The 17,990-nt window shown below is 40.9% G+C and overlaps 2 protein-coding genes across 14 annotated transcripts in view; one reads left to right on the forward strand and one right to left on the reverse strand.

The window, feature by feature from the left end:
• The window catches only part of LOC135557484 (pumilio homolog 2-like), a 55,556-nt gene extending 39,928 nt beyond the window's left edge, over positions 1-15,628 (reverse strand). For 12 of the 13 annotated variants that reach the window (XM_064990771.1, XM_064990769.1, XM_064990765.1 and 9 more), the window contains exons 1-8: positions 15,476-15,628; positions 13,355-13,721; positions 3,120-3,188; positions 2,891-2,996; positions 1,679-1,866; positions 906-1,069; positions 346-649; positions 144-237 (exon numbers count right to left, since the gene is read on the reverse strand). In XM_064990771.1, coding sequence (XP_064846843.1) covers positions 144-237; positions 346-649; positions 906-1,069; positions 1,679-1,866; positions 2,891-2,996; positions 3,120-3,188; positions 13,355-13,708 — 1,279 coding nt within the window. In that variant the 5' untranslated portion in view covers positions 13,709-13,721; positions 15,476-15,628. Of the gene's footprint in view, positions 1-143; positions 238-345; positions 650-905; positions 1,070-1,678; positions 1,867-2,890; positions 2,997-3,119; positions 3,189-13,354; positions 13,722-15,141; positions 15,353-15,475 lie in introns of those variants that run through there. The other variant, XM_064990761.1, reaches the window with a different exon arrangement.
• A 957-nt stretch (positions 15,629-16,585) lies between these two features.
• LOC135557485 (rho-related GTP-binding protein RhoB) lies at positions 16,586-17,445 on the forward strand. Its single transcript, XM_064990774.1, has one exon. It carries the CDS (start codon positions 16,793-16,795, stop codon positions 17,390-17,392), a length of 600 nt encoding a protein of 199 aa, XP_064846846.1. The 5' UTR covers positions 16,586-16,792; the 3' UTR covers positions 17,393-17,445.
• Positions 17,446-17,990: the final 545 nt, after the last annotated feature.

Here is a 17,990-nt window from a genome sequence, read left to right on the forward strand (position 1 = left end):
TACACAAAATTCTAACTATGACTACCAAATCTTGCACAAACATGCTCTAATCCTTGTATGTACGTGTACCGTTTGGAGCCAGGTATATGTATAAATAAATCCACAGTACATACACTGTCTATAGTAATAAAGCTACAACTTACCAAGGTGTTGTTGCTGGGCAGCAGCCAGGGCATACTGTTGCTGCTGGGCAGCAGTGAGCTGCTGGACAGTCAGATGGTTGGACCGCTGGAACAACTGGAAAACAGACATTCAAGTGTGTAACTTGTTCTACGGCAGATTCCGCTCCTCTCAAGCAGGTTTATCTATGCATTGATAAGAAATCTGGTCCCTTGCTCAACCCACCTGCTGCTGGGAGTTGTAGTCAAACAGGCCGACGGGGGTGCCTGAGGAGTCCACCTGGATCTGGTTGCCAGCGTAGTCGAACTGGAGGGACTCCACACCCTGCTGCTGATCCATGCTGCCTATGTTCTGAGTCTCTTGGCTCTGGAAGTCCTCCTGCTGCTGGGGCTTGTTCTGGGCTGGATTCTGGGGCTGCATGGCATGGTGCTGTGCGTGGTGCTGAGTCATTATCTCCAGCCCAGCCTGGCCGGGACCCATCCTCTCCACCGCCTCAATCGGAGAGGCCTGGCGACTTCCTGGGGTGGGGCTAGAGAAGTACATGTGACAATATGGCCTTAGAGGCTTTGTTCACAACTGTCTCAATGACATTGACTGTCTGAACCAAAAATAAATACATACATCTAATACAGCTTGGAAGTGACTTGAATGTCTTATCTGCATAATTCAATTAAAATAGTTTCCTCTGGAAAATGAAATCTACAAGTGCAGTGAAGGATTGGTAAATACATCTTATAATGATTATTTCATGACCCCCCCAAATAACCATTAACAGGGAACCGTACTTGAAGTCTTTGCAGTCTCTGTCCATGCCGTTGAGCAGGCCTCTCCCATTGGCATCATTCTCTTCTCCCACTTTCATTTCAGGGCTCTTGTCCTCTTCGAACGGAGAAGTCTTGTCTTGCGCGTCGCCCTTCTCCCTCCTGTCCGTGTCAACGTCCACTCCGCCCTGCAAAACCCCCCCAAAATCCAGGCTTGTTTCTCCAAAGTGACACAATACTCCATTGGAGACCATGAGGGTAGAGCTCAACACTAAGCAATAAGATCATTTGAAGCTTCATTTGAAGTTGCATTTCTGGAATAACTAAACAATTTTTGTATCACTATGGACTGGTTAGGCACAAAACCGACAAGTGCACAACTATGGGGGAAACACAGATGAGGTAGGCTTAGATTGTTGACAACATTTAAACTATATTTCGAATCCAATGTTTATTGAAAACAAAATAATATGCACACGTTGTCTCAAATACATCGTTAGCTAGCATATTTTGGGCCATATTAGCATAAATGTGACAGTCAAAACACCTGAAAACAAGACATGGTATCAAGAACAAGACTAGCAGAAACAAGCCACCTACGATTTCCAACTTGTCCTTGTTGCTAGCCATGTGGTCATCCATAATCAATAACACACAGACTTCTGCCCCATTAAAGCGAGTACATCATTTGTGACAGTCAGCAAACACATCTATTGAGCCTGATGTAGGTATTCTCTTGGTTCTGTGTGGATCGGCGAAAAGGAAAGAGCAAAAGAGACCTTGGCAGAAAGACTTACATAGCCACCGTTCCTGTAGCGGCCATCCATCTTGTCACCGGGGGAGGAGCTCAGGACGTACTCCACCATGCTCACTCCCAGGCCTCCTCCCTCGGAGCGAGGGGACAGCACAGAGCTAGCATCTCCGTTCCCATGGAAACCATGTCCGGTTCGCCGCTGCACCATGATAGGCTGGGACACTGAGTGATCTGCTCAGAGGAATGGGGGTGGAGCAAAGAATAGAGACATCAAGGACTGAGACATGATCATAATAGGAAGATAGCGTTGACCAAGCATTCCACAAAAGGAGATTTAGAGTTTCAGCATGTTTCTTGAAAAAGCTATCTGCATGGTCTTGATGGTACCAGTTGAACTGAGTAGTAAATGCAGTACTTTAATTTCACACACTAAACTGTAAGGCGATTTGTTAGGCGTGGGCGGTGTACCGGGGTATTTGGAAATAGACATAGGATGGTTTTTCCATATCATCAATACCGTTGAAACTATTTCTTTGAATTTTTATTTTTATTATTTTATTTAAATATTTTGATTTTTTTTGCCCCAGTCACGTTTTGTTTACGAGCACACAACGATGCCAGACCAGAGCATTGTGAGTCACTCATGGTTGTGCAGCATGCACCAGGTGATCTAGTTAGAAGTATGGAATAAAAAAAATAAAATGTACTTAGATGCACGCATGTTCCTTGTAAAAAAGGTCAGCATAGAGACCTTCAAATGCATATCTGGAACCCTGAGCTGGATATGATTTAACACATAATAATAATAAATATTATTATTATAATAAACAGTGGCGTAGCACATAAGCCACATAGCACAAATCAACAGACAGTGCAGATTGTAAACAGCGGCACTTGTGTTTAGTGCCGGTATTTCAGGATATCCCGGGAAGGCACAAGATCGGTAATGAAGGTATGACAAGCTGGATACGGGCCAAACCTACTATTTATTTATGCATAGGACATTTTGATTTTGGGTTGAATTGGCAATTTTGGTACTGCCCGAGTCAGATGAACTCATAGATACCATGCTTATGTCTCTGTGTCCAGTATGAAGAATGTTATGCAGTTTTGCGAGCCAATGCTAACTAGCGTTAGCACAATGACTTCGAATCTGTGGTTATCTGCTAGCAGATCGACAGACTTCGTCATTGCGGTTCTCTAAAAACCATAGGGTAAAACAAACAGACCAGCAGAGGCACAGAAAACTACTCACGAGAAGATCCCCAGGCATTCACCCTCCACTCCTCTCCAAGGAGCATCCCTTTCCTTCCATCCTTGGCCAATTCATCCGAATCCCACAGTTTCTTTGCTGGCAGCATCTGAAAAGAGAAGGCAAAAAGGAAACTTGAACATTCAACATTCTGGAAGACTTCAATGAAAGATGTAGCACAAAACCTAAGTTTACGGGGAAGAAACTTGCAATGTGGCAGATCTCAACCTACCTCACCCATGCCCCTGGACTCCAAAGCAAGGGCTTGAAAACCATAGTTCATCTCATCCACAGTGCGAACCTGAGATAGGAACAAATATTTTCCTTTAGACAGTTACAGCACACACACACACACACTTCGACCCGGTGAATATGGTATCCTTATTCGTAATAGGCTAGCTATGGTAAGACCCCCATGAAATGGACAAAAATGAATGGCATCTTATTGGCATTGGGCGAACCATATACACAATTGCAAATACCACTCAACTGGATGGCAGTTTATCAAAAACATATTGCAAGCGCAACATGGCAAATGTCATACTCCAAAAATCCCAAAGGTGGAGAGAGCACTCCACCATAGGATTTCATATGGGAAATGGTCAAAGTTAGGACCTAAGGGTGACATTTTCAAAATCAATTTCTTTTCACAATTTTAAACCCTCATAAAAACTGTTTGGGACCGATGTTTTTGCAAAATTATACATATGTAGTAACCGTATGGACAGCTCTTATTTTATTAACTTTGTCCATTTGCCATATGATCATAGGAAGTCAGCTTCCGAACCCAAAAGTCAATGAACCATGTCCAAATGGCATATAAGTTAAGCCCTGAATCCCCCTAGAAGGTCAACTTGTCATGTTTGATCATAGGAAGTAAGAATTTCTTGTTGATGTTGACTCAGCATGTCCATTTCATAATGGGAACTCCTTATGGATATCTATTGGCAATGGGCACAGTCAACTTGCAGAAGAGCATGTTCACACTGACAATATAGCATGTGTGTAATGGACACTGTCCAATCGCTCGTTGGTGTTAATTTCAGCCTGTCCATTTGGTGATGGAAAATACCTCATTAAATACATTGGAAATGGACAAATGTAAACTGTCCATTTGCAATGTCTTACAATGGGCATTTACCAACATGAATTGGACATGCTCTAATATACTGCAGAAATTCCCCATTGACTGGCACGTTGAACTCGGGGTGGCCTAGTAGTGATAGTGATTCCTCTCCATCGCTTGTTGGTGTTGATTTCAGCCAGTCCATTTAGTGATGGTAAATCACTCATTAAAAACATTGGAACTGTACACTGTCCATTTGGATTATAAAAATGTACAAATGCCAACATATACTGCCATCAAGTCAGCCATCAGTCAATAAGACATACTGACACCAAACTCACTTTGTCCAACTCTTTTAGAGTTCAGAGCCAGCCCACAATTCATAGCACCTTCTGTTAAAACCATTAAAAAAATTCAAAAAGTTATTTATTTTCGAGCTGTAGGTCCAGTTCTGACATTGTGTGTAGGCCTAGCTGAGTAGACCCCGAATCCTGAGTTTTGGGTCAATAGGTAATTCGGAGCCCGAACAGCGACCTTACTTATTAGTGCTGAAAATTCACTTTTTCCCCAGGCGTTTGCTTCGGGGTCCCTGAAAGAGCTATCGGACAGAAACTTTAGGTTCGTCTATATGGGCCGAGGCGGTTTCAATGCACCTAGCCGTGTGATTCTGGAAAATGTGATTAACTCAGAGCATTGAGACCGCCTCCATCTTGTTTCTGGGCTAAAAGTACATTTGGCCAAACCTGTGCTCACCAAGTTGCGTCTTCAAAGTCTTTTCCGTTTGAGAAAACGGCCATGTCCATTTGCAATATACAGCCTTTTCCGGTACAGCAGAAAAATGTCAAAATACAGAAATGTGTAATGCGGAAACTAAATGACGTAGTGACTTTATTTGACGACTTCCCAGAAGACCGGAGCCTGGGGGCAACCCGAGTCCGTCGGCCTATTTTAATAACACCCGCGGACGTCTGCAATATGGAGATCCTCAATCAATCATAACATGGAAATGCCACTCATGTCCCTTATGTTGGACACCATAACAAAATTGGAAGAAAGCAAATGGATGCCAACTCCTGTAGCACTTGCAAGGTTCCTATAAAAACGACACACATTGACATTTTATTGGTCAACATTAAGAGTCTAAAATAAATTAACCTGTTCACTGAAAAGTAATATAGAAATCACTTACCAGGGTTCTAAGACAAACTTTTTCCACTGGTGCTACCAACTTTCAGTTGATGGCACAAGCACTTAATTTGGTCGCACCAACAAGGACATGACCGGTGTCAGTTTTTTTAACCAACGTCAAATTGATTGCATAAATAAAGTACATTAATATTTAATGGTAAATATGTATTGATAAACTGGGTAAATCAAGATGAAGCTTAGCCAATTCACAATACCGTAGAATGCATATTCAAAACAAGTGTGCATGCATCAAGTTATTTTACTTGTTTTGGCTGATTTCATGGGGCTGCAGATATTCCCCTTCCATATGGGACTTATTGTACTGATCAACATTTCTTCATATGAAGCAACTGCATGTTTTATAAAAAATAAATAAGTGTTTGTCTCATTAAGACCTAATGATGTCCTTCACAGTGAGAGAGAAGTGACTTGAGGGATACAAAGTGAATGAATAAAGTTAGTGGCAATGACAATCAGCTTTGAAATCACCATATTTTGAATGATGTATATTATCAAACAAAGTACTAGGGTAATGAATTGACGATGGCTTCAGCTGAAACCAACTAAGGTAGGTAAGACTACAAAACTAGAAGCTACTGGTATCTTCTTGCATTGTAAAGTGTTCAAGCTTGTAATGAATCTACTTTTGCAAACAGTTAACAGTTTCAACATTTCTACATGCCGCGTTGCATTATTCAAGCAGGGCTCTGCGCACACAAATAAAGAGCACAATGAAAAATATTTGAGATAAAGCACTGCATAAATAGGTCAAATCTATAACCGTACTTCATGCTCTATAAAATATTAATAAATGTGAACAAATAAATTGGTTGTGTCACATTTATGCTCTAAAGAGTAACATATACAGTTAGATGATTTGTGAGGAATCTGTAGTTCTTAAACCTTAATAAAGGCTTCAAAGCCTCCATAAGATTAAATTCTAATAAAGCGAGACGGACTTTCCTTCACATTTTTAATGGATGGATTTTGGCTACGCTACTTTGAAGCAAGGCAAGGTTCAATATGTGAAGGAATTTTTTATTTTTAATACATGTATTTTTTCCCCAGTTCAAACAATTATAATGCCTCAATCCCACATTGTAAAGTGGTGGGTGACGTGCTGATAGTCAGCAGTAGCCTATGCACTCAAATGGCGAATGGGAAACACGCTTTAACTACGAGTTGAGAAATAAGCTTTAAAAAAATGCAATTCCATTGTTATTTGTTGTGCAATGAATGGGCTTCTAGAAGCACATCTCACTCCAGTACTAGCTTTGAGGATGCTCTCATGCTGTCAAAACAAGTGATAGAGCCTAGTTTGAGGGGGGGAAATGGCCGATATGCTGCGCGCTTGATAAGATGCATGACGACTACTGAAAACACACGAGGCAAATTCCACTAAATTGTGCAAATTAAACGATAAGCGGTTAACATCCCTAGACACAGATGTTATTTTCCCCTTTGTAAGTCATTGACGTTATACCCTAACTAAACCGCTCGCGTTGCAAAATAAGTTTAGGAATATATATTATTCAATTATTGCGCCAACGAGCGTCTGTGTTGCCTAGGGCTAAAATAGAAGTAATTCCTATTTCTGACGCAGATCGCGCTGCAAGTCCTGCCTCTCCCATCTCATTGGTTTATAGAAGCAGGTACCCCCGTACCATTTCCTCATTGTCTTTCAATAACCCATGTGGGTATAACCAAACTGTTTTGCTGGTTGTTGTGGTAATACTATGAAAAGTGTAGATGCCAGTGTAGATGCAGGGTAACCTAGTGGTTAGAGCGTTGGACTAGTAACCGGAAGGTTGCAAGTTCAAATCCCCAAGCTGACAAGGTACAAATCTGTCGTTCTGCCCCTGAACAGGCAGTTAACCCACTGTTCCTAGGCCGTCATTGACAATAAGAATTTGTTCTTAACTGACTTGCCTAGTTAAATAAAAGGTAAAAAAAAAAAAAAAAAATATCCATATAAATTCAAAGATGAAAAAGCCTGGAAGGAGGAGAGATGACTAGAAACTATTCGGGTGACCGTTTTATGTGTGGATTAATTGGCGGAGTAGAGGACCTTGTGCATTTCTGGTAAAATAACTCAATGTTTATATCCCAGGACAAATTAGCTAGCAAGCTAAATTGCCATACAGGTTTAACCTCTCTAGGGTAGGGGGCAGCATTTGGAATTTTGGATGAACCGCATGCCCAATTAAACAACCTGCTACTCGGGCCCAGAAGATATGATACGGTAGATTTGGATAGACAACACTCTAAAGTGTCCAAAACTGTTAAAATAGTGTCTGAGTATAACAGAACTGATTTGGCAGGTGAAAACCTGAGAAAAATCAATTCAGTAAGTTTTTTTTTTTTTGTAGTTTTCCTTTCAATGCCAATACAGTATCCATTGACTTAGACCTCAATTTGCAGTTCCTATGCCTTCCACTAGTTGTCAACCGTCTTCAGAAATTGTTTCAGGCTTGTAATTCTTATGAGGGAGTAAGACCAGTCTGAATGAGTGGAACCTACCGGGTCGCAGAGATTCTTCATGCGCAATCCCAAGAGAGTGCATTTCTTGTTTACCTTTTATATTGACAACGTTATTGTCCGGTTGAAATATTATAGGTTAGGCTAAAAACAACCTGAGGTTTGAATATAAACATTGTTTGACATGTTTCTATGAACTTTACGGATACAATTTTGATTTTTTTGTCTGCCTGTTTTGACTGCGTTTGAGCCTGTGAATTACCAAAGAAAAACAAACAAAACGGAGATTTTTGGATAGGGACTTTATCAAACAAAAGTAACATTTATTGAGTAAATTAATGTCTTCTGAGTGCCACCATATGAAGCTCAAAGGTACGGGATTAATTTTCTCTTTCTGAGTTTTGTAACGCTACTGCTTGGCTGGTTACTGTTTAATAATTTGTCAAATGGGTTATGTTCTGGGCTAGGTATGTTCTGGGCTAGGTATGCTTTCGCCGAAAAGCATTTTATAAATCTGACACCGTGGTTGGATTAACAAGAAGTTAGGTTTAAAGATGATGTAAAATATATGTTTTGTATTCTGAATTTTTATAATGAATTTGAATTTGGCACTCTGCAATCTCACTGGATGTTTGCCAGATGGGACGCTAAGCCGTTTTGGTTTCCGTGTTAGATATAAGCCAAGCCTATACCCTTGTGTGAGATATCACTGACTGAGACCCCCCCCCCTTTTACACACAAACCCAAGTCAGTTGTCTACAAGCAGGGTGTTTCCTGGGAATGGAACCTAAACTTAAAAAAAAAAAACTTGCACTCAACTTTGAAAAAGATTTTAACTAGAATGCAAATTTCAGTCAATTTTTCTGCTGACTAACCTAACCTTGTTAACCGGTAACAGGTCATTTTTTAGCAAAGAGTAAAATAATGTGACCAATTGAAAACACTATGCATACATACAAGGAATTTAACATTTTCAGAGGTTAATTGAAACATGCAGTGGCAAGCCAATCATCTCACAGCCAAAAGGATTTATTATGGAACATACAACTACTGTAATGAAGCAGCAAATGTAAAAAGAATTTCAAACATTTGCCAATGCAATTCGCAGGAAAATAATTTTCTATACAGTGCCTTCAGAAGGTAATCATTCCCCTTGACTTATTCCACGTGTTACAGACCGAAATCAAAATGGATTCAAGTCGATCTCCCCTCTACACACACAATAACAAAGTGAAAACCTGTTTCGAAATGTTTGCAACTATACTGAAAATTAAACAAATCTCATTTACATAAGTATTCACACCCCTGAGTTTATATACTGCAGCACCAGTCAAAAGTTCAGACACTTCTACTCATTCAACAGTATCTTTATTTTTACTATATTTTGTAATTGAGATTATTCAAAGTAGACAACCTTTGCCTTGATGACAGCATTGCACACACATCGTCTCAACCAGCTTCACCTGGAATGCATTTCCAACAGTCTTGAAGGAGTTCCCACATATGTTGAGCACCTGTTCGCTGCTTTTCCTTCACTCTGTGGTCTAACTCATCCGAAACCATCTCAAAATGGGTGAAAGTCATGTGATTGTGGAGGCCAGGTCATATGATGCAGCACTCCATTACTCTCCTTCTTGGTGAAATAGCCCTTACACAGCCTGGAGGTCTGTTGGGTCATTGTCCTGTTGAAAAACAAATGAGAGTCCTACTAAGCGTAAACCAGGTGGGATGGCGTATCGCTGCAGAATGCTGTGTTAGCCATGCTGGTTAAATGTGCCTTGAATTCTAAATAAATCACAGACAGTGTCACCAGCAAAACACCCCCACACCTCCTCCATGTTTCACAGTAAGAACCACATATGCAGAGATCATCCGTTCACCTACTCTGCATCAAAGACAGGGCGGTTGGAACCAAAATGAAAAAAATTGGACTCAAACCAAAGGACAGATCTCCACCGGTTTAATGTCCATTTCTTGCGTTTCTTGGTCCAAGCAAGTTTCTTATTATTGTCCTTTAGTGGTTTCTTTGCAGAAATTTGACCATGAAGGCCAGATTCACGAAGTCTCCTCTGACCCGTTGATGTCGAGATGTGTGTTACTTGAACTCTGAAGCATTTATTTGGCCTGGAATTTCTGAGGCTGGTAACTAATGAACTTATCCTCTACAGAAGAGGTAACTCTGGGTCTTTCTTTCCTGTGGCGGTCCTCATGAGAGCCAGTGTCATCATAGCGCTTAATGGTTTTTGCGACTGCACACTTGAAGAAACTTTCAAAGTTCCTGACATTTTTCAGATTGACTGACCATGTCTGAAAGTAAAGGACTGTTGTTTTTCTTTGCTTATTTGAGCTGTTTTTGCCATAATATGGTCTTGGTCATTTACCAAATAGGGCTATATTTTGTATACCACCCATACCATTTCACAACAACTGATTGGTTCAAACACTTTGAGGAAAGAATCTAAAGATGCAACAAAAATAACTAGAATTGCGCCTTCGGCTTCTGGATTCCAGGTGACCACCTCATGAAGCTGGTTGAGAGAATGCCAAGAGTGTGCAAAGAAACATCAAGGCAAAGGGTGGCTACTTTGAAGAATCTCAAATATATTTAGATTTGTTTAACACTTTTTGGGTTACTGCATGATTCCATGTGTAATAGTAAAAATAAAGAACACACCTCATTCAAGGGGTTTCCAAACTTTTGACTTGTAGTGTGTTAGAATCACCTTTGGCAGTGATTACGGCTGTGAGTCTTTCTGGGTAAGTCTAAATGCTTTGCACACCTGATTGTACAATATTTGCACATTATTCTTTTCAAAATTCTTCAAGCTCTGTCAAATTGGTTGATCATTGCTAGACAACCATTTAAGTATTTCCATAGATTTCCAAGCAGACTTAAGTCAAAACTGCAACTAGGCCGCTCAGGAACATTTCCTTTCCTTTCTTCTTGGTAAGCAACTCCAGTGTAGATGTGGCCTTGTGTTTTAGGTTATTGTCCCGCTGAAATGTGAATTAAATTTCCCAATGCCTGGTGGAAAGCAGACTGAAGCAGGTTTTTCTCTAGGATTTTGCCTGTGCGTAGCTCCATTCAGTTTCCTTTTTGTTGCTGAAAAACTCTCCAGTCCTTAACGATTACAAGCATACCCATAACATGATGCATCCACCACTATGCTTGGAAATGTAGAGCGTGGTTGTATTGGATTTGCCTCACTCTTTTCAATGGGTTTTCATTGGGAATCAAGATTTCCAAGGGACCTTCTTGAAGTTCCTATCGCTTACACTGGATGTCAACAGTCTTTAGAAATTGGTTGAGGTTATTCCTTTGTGTAATGAAGTACGGCCATCTTGAACGAGGGTCACTTGAAGTGTACTGTTCGATAGAGGCGCGTGACCAGAAAGCATGCTTCAGTTTGTTTTCTTCCTGTATTGAACACAGATCATCCAGTCCTCAATTTTATTGATTAGTTACGTACAAAAAAAACACCTTTTTTTATTTTACCTTTATTTAACTAGGCAAGTTAGTTAAGAACAAATTCTTATTTTCAATGACGGCCTAGGAACAGTGGGTTAACTGCCTGTTCAGGGGCAGAACGACAGATTTGTACCTTGTCAGCTCGGGGGTTTGAACTTGCAACCTTCCGGTTACTAGTCCAACTCTCTAACCACTAGGCTACCCTGCCACCCCAAAGTTGTTTACAGGTAACTTTTGAGATATTTTGTAGTCACGTTGAGCAAGTTGGAACCAGTGTTTTTCTGGATCAAACGCGCCAAATAAATGAACATATATCGACGGAATTAATTGAACAAAAGGACCATTTGTGATGTTTATGGGACATAGTGGAGTGCCAACAAAAGAAGCTCGTCAAATCTAAGGCATGATTTATATTTTTATTTCTGTGTTTTGCGTCACGCCTGCAGGGTTGAAATATGGTTTCTCTTTGTTTACTGAGGTGCTATCCTCAGATAATAGCATTGTTTGCTATTGCCGAAAAGCCTTAAAATCTGACATGTTGGCTGGATTCACAACAAGTGTAGCTTTAATTTGCTATCTTGCATATGTGATTTAACAAAAGTTTGATTTTTATAGTAATTTATTTTAATCTGGTCCTCTGCATTTCCCTGGCTTTTGGCCAGGTGGGACGCTAGCGTCCCACATATCCCAGAGAGGTTAATTGCTTTGCCACGTTTTTTTTTAGCATTATTACTTTAATGCCTTGTTGCAAACAGGATGAATCTGTTGGAATATTTGTACTTTAGACAGGCTTCCTTCTTTTCACTGTCAATTAGGTAAGTATTGTGGAGTAACTACAATGTTGTTGACCCATCCTCATTTTTTTTCTCCTACCATAGCAATTATACTGTTTTAAAGTCACCATGAGCCTCATAGCAAAATCCCTGAGTGGTTTCCTTCCTCTCCGGCAACTGAATTAGGTAGCACGCCTGGATCTTTGTAGTGACTAGGTGTATTGATTGATACACCCTCCAAATTGTAATTATTAACTTCCCCATGCTCAAAGGGATATTCAAAGGCTGCTTGTTTATCAACCTACCAACAGATGCCATTCTTTGCAAGGCATTGGAAAACCTCCCTGGTCTTTGTGGTTGAATCTGTTTTTGAACTGTACTGCTCGACTGAGGGTCCTTACAGATTGTTGTATGTCAGGGGTACAGAGATGAGGTAGCCATTAAATAAAGTAATGTTAAACACCAATATTGCACAGATTGAGTCCATGCAACTTGTGAAGCAAATTTACTCTCCTGAACTTATTTAGGCTTGCCATAACAAAAAAAGGGTTGAATACTTATTGACAAGACATTTAACCTTTTCATTTGGGGGGGGGGGGGGGTCTAAATACACATTTCTAATTTGACAATTGAAACAATTTTAAATTCAGGCTTTAACAAAATGTGGAAAAAGTCAAGGGTGTGAATACTTTGAAGGCACTGTAAATAGCACACCTGATGCAAACAGTTCCATGTGAGATTAAAATTAGGGGAATCGAAAGATGCAACAAAAAGAATAACTAGAATTGTGCCTTTGGCTTCCGGACAACGAAAGAAAGTTGAAATGAAAACCAATAGAACAGGAGATAAATGCTGGTTTCAATGGCAAATGAGGGAGTCTTTATAAAATAATTGACTCCATGTTTCTGTCATGGGATTTCGCCTCGTCTACTTTGGAGCAAGGTAAAAAACATCCAGGTTCCAAACAATGCATACTCCAATTGCAAGGTGGTTGGTGGCACGCTGGTAGCCTACCTACCGTATTCATTGCCTAGGCACTCGAATGGAGCACAGGCTTCAATTAGGAGTTGAGAAATAAAAAATAGTAGCATTAGAAAGCCGTGGCCATCAAGAGTGTTAACACACGATTGCATTTACAATTTGCAGCGGAATGACTGGGTTTCTAAGAGCACGTTCCACTCACGCAGCAGCTCTCGCTGTCTGACAGGTAATATTATTCTGCTCAAACTAGGCTCTAAACACTGTGCATGTGTGATAAATAAGACACAGGATAAAGTAATGAAGATGCACACGTGCCAACTTAATTGCACTCATTTATGCAAATTAACCTGTAGACAAGCATGACCGGTGAAATTTCTGTCATGCTTGGGGCTGAAACAGCATAAGGTCTCTGCGGTGGTAAAGTAGTTTCTAAAACCGCTAAGGTTTGCTTCATTCAAACATTGTACCTTTTTCAAACAGAAAGCAGTTTGGCCCTGGCAAAATAATCGTACCTGGTCAATGTGGTTGCCATCTCCTGTAGGCCAACGGTGCTTGCTAGGGGTGCAACCTCCTAACTGCTCACCAGGTTGCCTCTGGAAGAAGTAGCCAACTGTGGCATCGTCCTGAGAGCGCCCGCTCAGTGGAGGCTGTGGGGTGCCTGGGGTGGGGTTGGGGCCCCTATCCATGCCCTGCAGAGGGTGTGGCCCCCCGGGACCCTGCACTGCTCCCCCTACAGCTGCCAGGGAAGCCCCTCCATGAACTCTGACGCCCCCAGCTTCAGGGGCACCGTTTGTGTGCAGCATCCCACCCCGTGTCTCCTGCCAGGCCACGTCATTCATACTTAGGATGCTGCATGGAATGCTCATTCCACGGGGAAGCCTATGGAAGGGGGAAATAATAGAACATGTCAGAGGGTTGCTTTACATTGGTTATGGATAGCACTTGTCAAACATTAGGCTGAGGTTTCTGATAATGAATGTAAGCTTATTGAACCAACCAAACATACACGTGTATCAACTGTAGCTAGTAAAATACATATCGATATAGATATTTTTTTGGTCCCTAACCTTAAGACAGTTTCCGTTATTTTATTTGTTTAATAAGTTAGCTAAAATGTCTGCAGAACCGCAGCAGAAGCACTGTCAGTGTCATAAATAAGCATCGTCTCTAGCTAGCAACAGCAACATTATCTTCTCTGGGGACGTTACATGCCCCTTGTTTGATTTAGCTACCTGGCTATCTAGACAATTTATTTATTACACTGCTGACATTAGCGTATTTTAAGCTAACTTAGCTATGAAAAGTTAGCTAGCTAACTCCATTACGTTGCGGAAGTGTCCCTAAAGTCCGTGTAATATGCGCTTTGGCCTTCTTAGCCAAACAGCTAAAGTTAACTAACTAACATCAATCGTGAACATACGCTACCTACATCACAGACAGAAACCAATGTAATGTTATGGATATAGCTAGCAAAACAATGTTAGATAGATGGATAGCAAGCTAGCCTACCGTTGCTAGCTTACTTAGCTAGCTAAATTGTTAGCGTAGCCTTCGAACAATGAATGTCTGGCTGGAGTGTTCAAGTCGCCGTTGTCGGGTGTGTGTTTTGCTAAATAAATATTACACACTCTATTAGTGTAGAAAGCAGGTGTACCTAGTTAGTAGCTAGCTAACGTTAGCCACATATTGTACATGGTTCGTTAACGTTAGTTTAACTACCTACGGTAGCTAGTAGTAACGTCATTCAAACACGTTTTACGCGAAATTGATAACATTCTAGCTAGCTAACGTTAGCTGGCAATTCGGCGCATAGGGTCTTTAGATTACTAGCTAGCGAACGTTAATGTTGGTGTATGGTTATTGCTTTCACGAAAATGTTGAATACCACGAGTAGTTAGGTACCTAGCTGGCTACTTTAACTAGCTAGCTAAACCAACTCTACAAACTGTCTACTATATAGCTTGCAGACTCGGTTAGTTTAGCATGAAACTGACGTCAGAAAAACAGTTAACTACAGTAGCTAGCTACGTCCACGATTTCCCTGTTCATGACAACTGGCTTCATAGTTCAGACCAGTCATTTGTTCAGACTAACAAAACAACCCTTCGTGAACTACTTAGATAACTCGATCATTAGCTATAATGCCTAGCTACCTGGCTATCACATTTGTTCGTTAAAATAACAGAAGCCAAGTTAACTAGCTAACGTTACCAGTTCACTTACAAATCTAGCGTCAACGTTTAATTTGTTTGTTAGCTACTAGCCTAGCTAGCTAGGCAGAGTAAGGGAGGCCCCTTACCTTTTCAGTTTGATAAAATCAGCGCTGTAAAATTACTAGTGTAGTTTAATAAGTGCATACAATGAAGGCATAACTCTTCGTTGTGCACACGCCGTTGAACAGTAAAGCAAACCTTGTTAACCGAGTGAAACATACAAATGCCGCCTGGTGAGCTGTATTAACAAAACATCATTGCTGGGTAACTAGCTACACTAACAACATGGCCCCCCTCCAAGTTTCAGAGGGGCCTTACCCGCTAAACAAAAGGGGATATACTCAACGACCAAGGCAATAATCCACACTTAAAATAGTGAGAATGCGTAATACATCGCATTATATAAACTTAGATACTCACGCGCTGTCTTTTAGAGTGAAGAGCGATGTTTGTACAAAATGTCAGTAGTTGAAATGTATATTGTTTTGTTTCCGTGGAGATCGGTGTTTTAATGATTAGCTACGATTGAACGTGCAATGAAGGAGTTTGACTATCACGCTAGTGCCCTCCCTGCAGTCTATATGCATGTTGTACATTAGACCTGCGCACTAACATGTCAAACAAGCCAATATTTGCGATTATAATCAAATAGACTATGAAATTACCCACTCATAATTTCTCAATTATTTACATGCATGATTTCTCTGTATCAATGAAAGTCTACTAGTCTACTAAGTCAGTCCAGTGTAAAATTTCAGTAATGCTGATCAATATTTTTCATGATGTTTAATCAATATGACTAATTCCATAGGTGTAGCAAAAATCAATTAAGACTCAACTTCATATGCTCCTATCTCAATCAATTGTACTTAAATCGCAACAATATGATGTATATGCTAGGCATTTTGGAACGACAACATGATTATTGTGAATGGGAACACATCATGGCACGCGCAGTATAGGAAACATACTCTACATGAGCTAATTTCAAATAGTCCTATTGGTTTGAGCAATTTTGCAATATTTCATCATCTTTGTTTCATGTGGAGAGAAAGCAAGTTGTTTCATGGGGTACATAGAGGCCTGCCCGTGCGTAGGTCCTGGAAAAAAAATCGCATTGGGAATTGTTATCTTGTTATTTGATGGCCAGCTGCGACCCACAATTTATTGAAATATAAACGTTTTTTTGAAGGCCTAGAGCTGGCTCTACATTAGTATAGGCCTTATGTGTTTGTCATATGGATAGTGGCATATAGGCCTATGTCAAATGACTATTTATACATTAAGTTGTGATTGTGAATTAGGAAACATTTGTTGAAAAAAATGTAGGAAATAAGCCAAAGACATTGCCAAATTAGTTGATCTGGGGTTGGTATCTGGGCGAGACATGATCCTCGTGGTACACTACCCTCCCCTACCGACAAAGCAGGACTGGGATCCAATCACCTCCTTTTTTCGAAATGATGATATCACCTCGGTAGATACGATTGGATTGCTATATTAGGAAAGCGCCGTGCTCTTTATAAAGCCAGCGCTTCAGTGGTTAGACAGGGATACATATTTGCGAATTATAGAATCGAGCGGCTAAACGCACTAGCATACCTTCAGGGAAATTTAACAAGACTCATAGCCAGATTTCGTAGCTAGCTAACACAAAGACAGCTGATACATAATTATTTTCGAATGTCATATTTGTTTAAAAGCTAGAGTCAAGGGAAAGTGGTCTATCAGTGTCAAATGCAACAAATGGCAGAGATACGAAAAAAGCTGGTCGTCGTCGGTGACGGCGCGTGTGGGAAAACCTGCTTGCTAATTGTATTCAGCAAAGACGAGTTTCCTGAGGTCTATGTGCCAACTGTATTTGATAACTATGTGGCGGACATTGAAGTGGACACCAAGCAAGTCCAACTAGCACTATGGGACACGGCTGGACAGGAGGACTACGACCGCCTTCGCCCGCTGTCCTATCCGGACACCGATGTCATCCTGATGTGCTTTTCCGTGGACAGCCCGGACTCCCTCGAAAACATCCCCGAGAAATGGGTGCCAGAGGTTAAGCACTTTTGTCCCAACGTGCCAATTATTTTAGTCGCCAACAAGAGAGACTTGCGCAACGACGAGATTGTTAGGACCGAGCTGTCCAGAATGAAACAGGAACCCGTGAAAACAGAGGACGGGCGCGCCATGGCCGTGCGCATTAGTGCATATGACTATTTGGAGTGTTCTGCTAAAACAAAGGATGGTATTCGGGAGGTGTTCGACACTGCGACACGTGCAGCTTTACAGAAGAGATCAAAACCCTCCAACGGTTGTGTAAACTGCTGTCTGTTGTTGTGATTGAATAAACGGCTGACGTAAGCGATAATATAGGCCCACGGCTGCCAACACCATCAAGACCTGTTGTCCTTGTGCTTGAAAAGTAAAACATAAAAAACGACTGTGCATGCCTCTCATTAAAGACTTTCTTGCGAGCCAGTAGCATAATGTTCAAAATAAATGATAATCCGATTATGGATCATCATCTGGATCTATTCTGACCAATTTACCTTAGTTGACTCGAATATATAATCAAATACAAGTACAACGGACACTCCCTATGATTATAATTTACTGAAGAAATACGTTTGTCAAATATTCAAGATGCTGCCTGAAATTATGCTGTAGTCTTTGAGGATCTTGTTCCAAGTAGCCTACTTGAGTGTCGGGGGGCTAAGGCTTGTTGATATGCAACCAGTGTGTTTGGCAATTTATGGAATCTGTGGAGGGAAATATAGGCCGAGAGCTGAAAGCAGTGTTCAAAAGGGAAAAGCAACGTACAACCTCGAGTTTTAGTGAAGGCTTTATCCCCTTATATGGTCACATTGCATTATTAATGTGAAAGAGGTTATTGTCCAGTTTTCTACTTACTCAAAGTGTTGGAGCCTACATGACTGTT

The sequence above is a fragment of the Oncorhynchus masou genome, chromosome 16 (assembly GCF_036934945.1).
Source record: "Oncorhynchus masou masou isolate Uvic2021 chromosome 16, UVic_Omas_1.1, whole genome shotgun sequence".
In the NCBI taxonomy this organism is placed as follows: Eukaryota; Metazoa; Chordata; class Actinopteri; order Salmoniformes; family Salmonidae; genus Oncorhynchus; species Oncorhynchus masou.

Bases quoted from the DNA above. Each gene is read 5' to 3' on its own strand.
- LOC135557485 (XM_064990774.1), top strand. From the start codon at position 16,793: ATGCAACAAATGGCAGAGATACGAAAAAAGCTGGTCGTCGTCGGTGAC.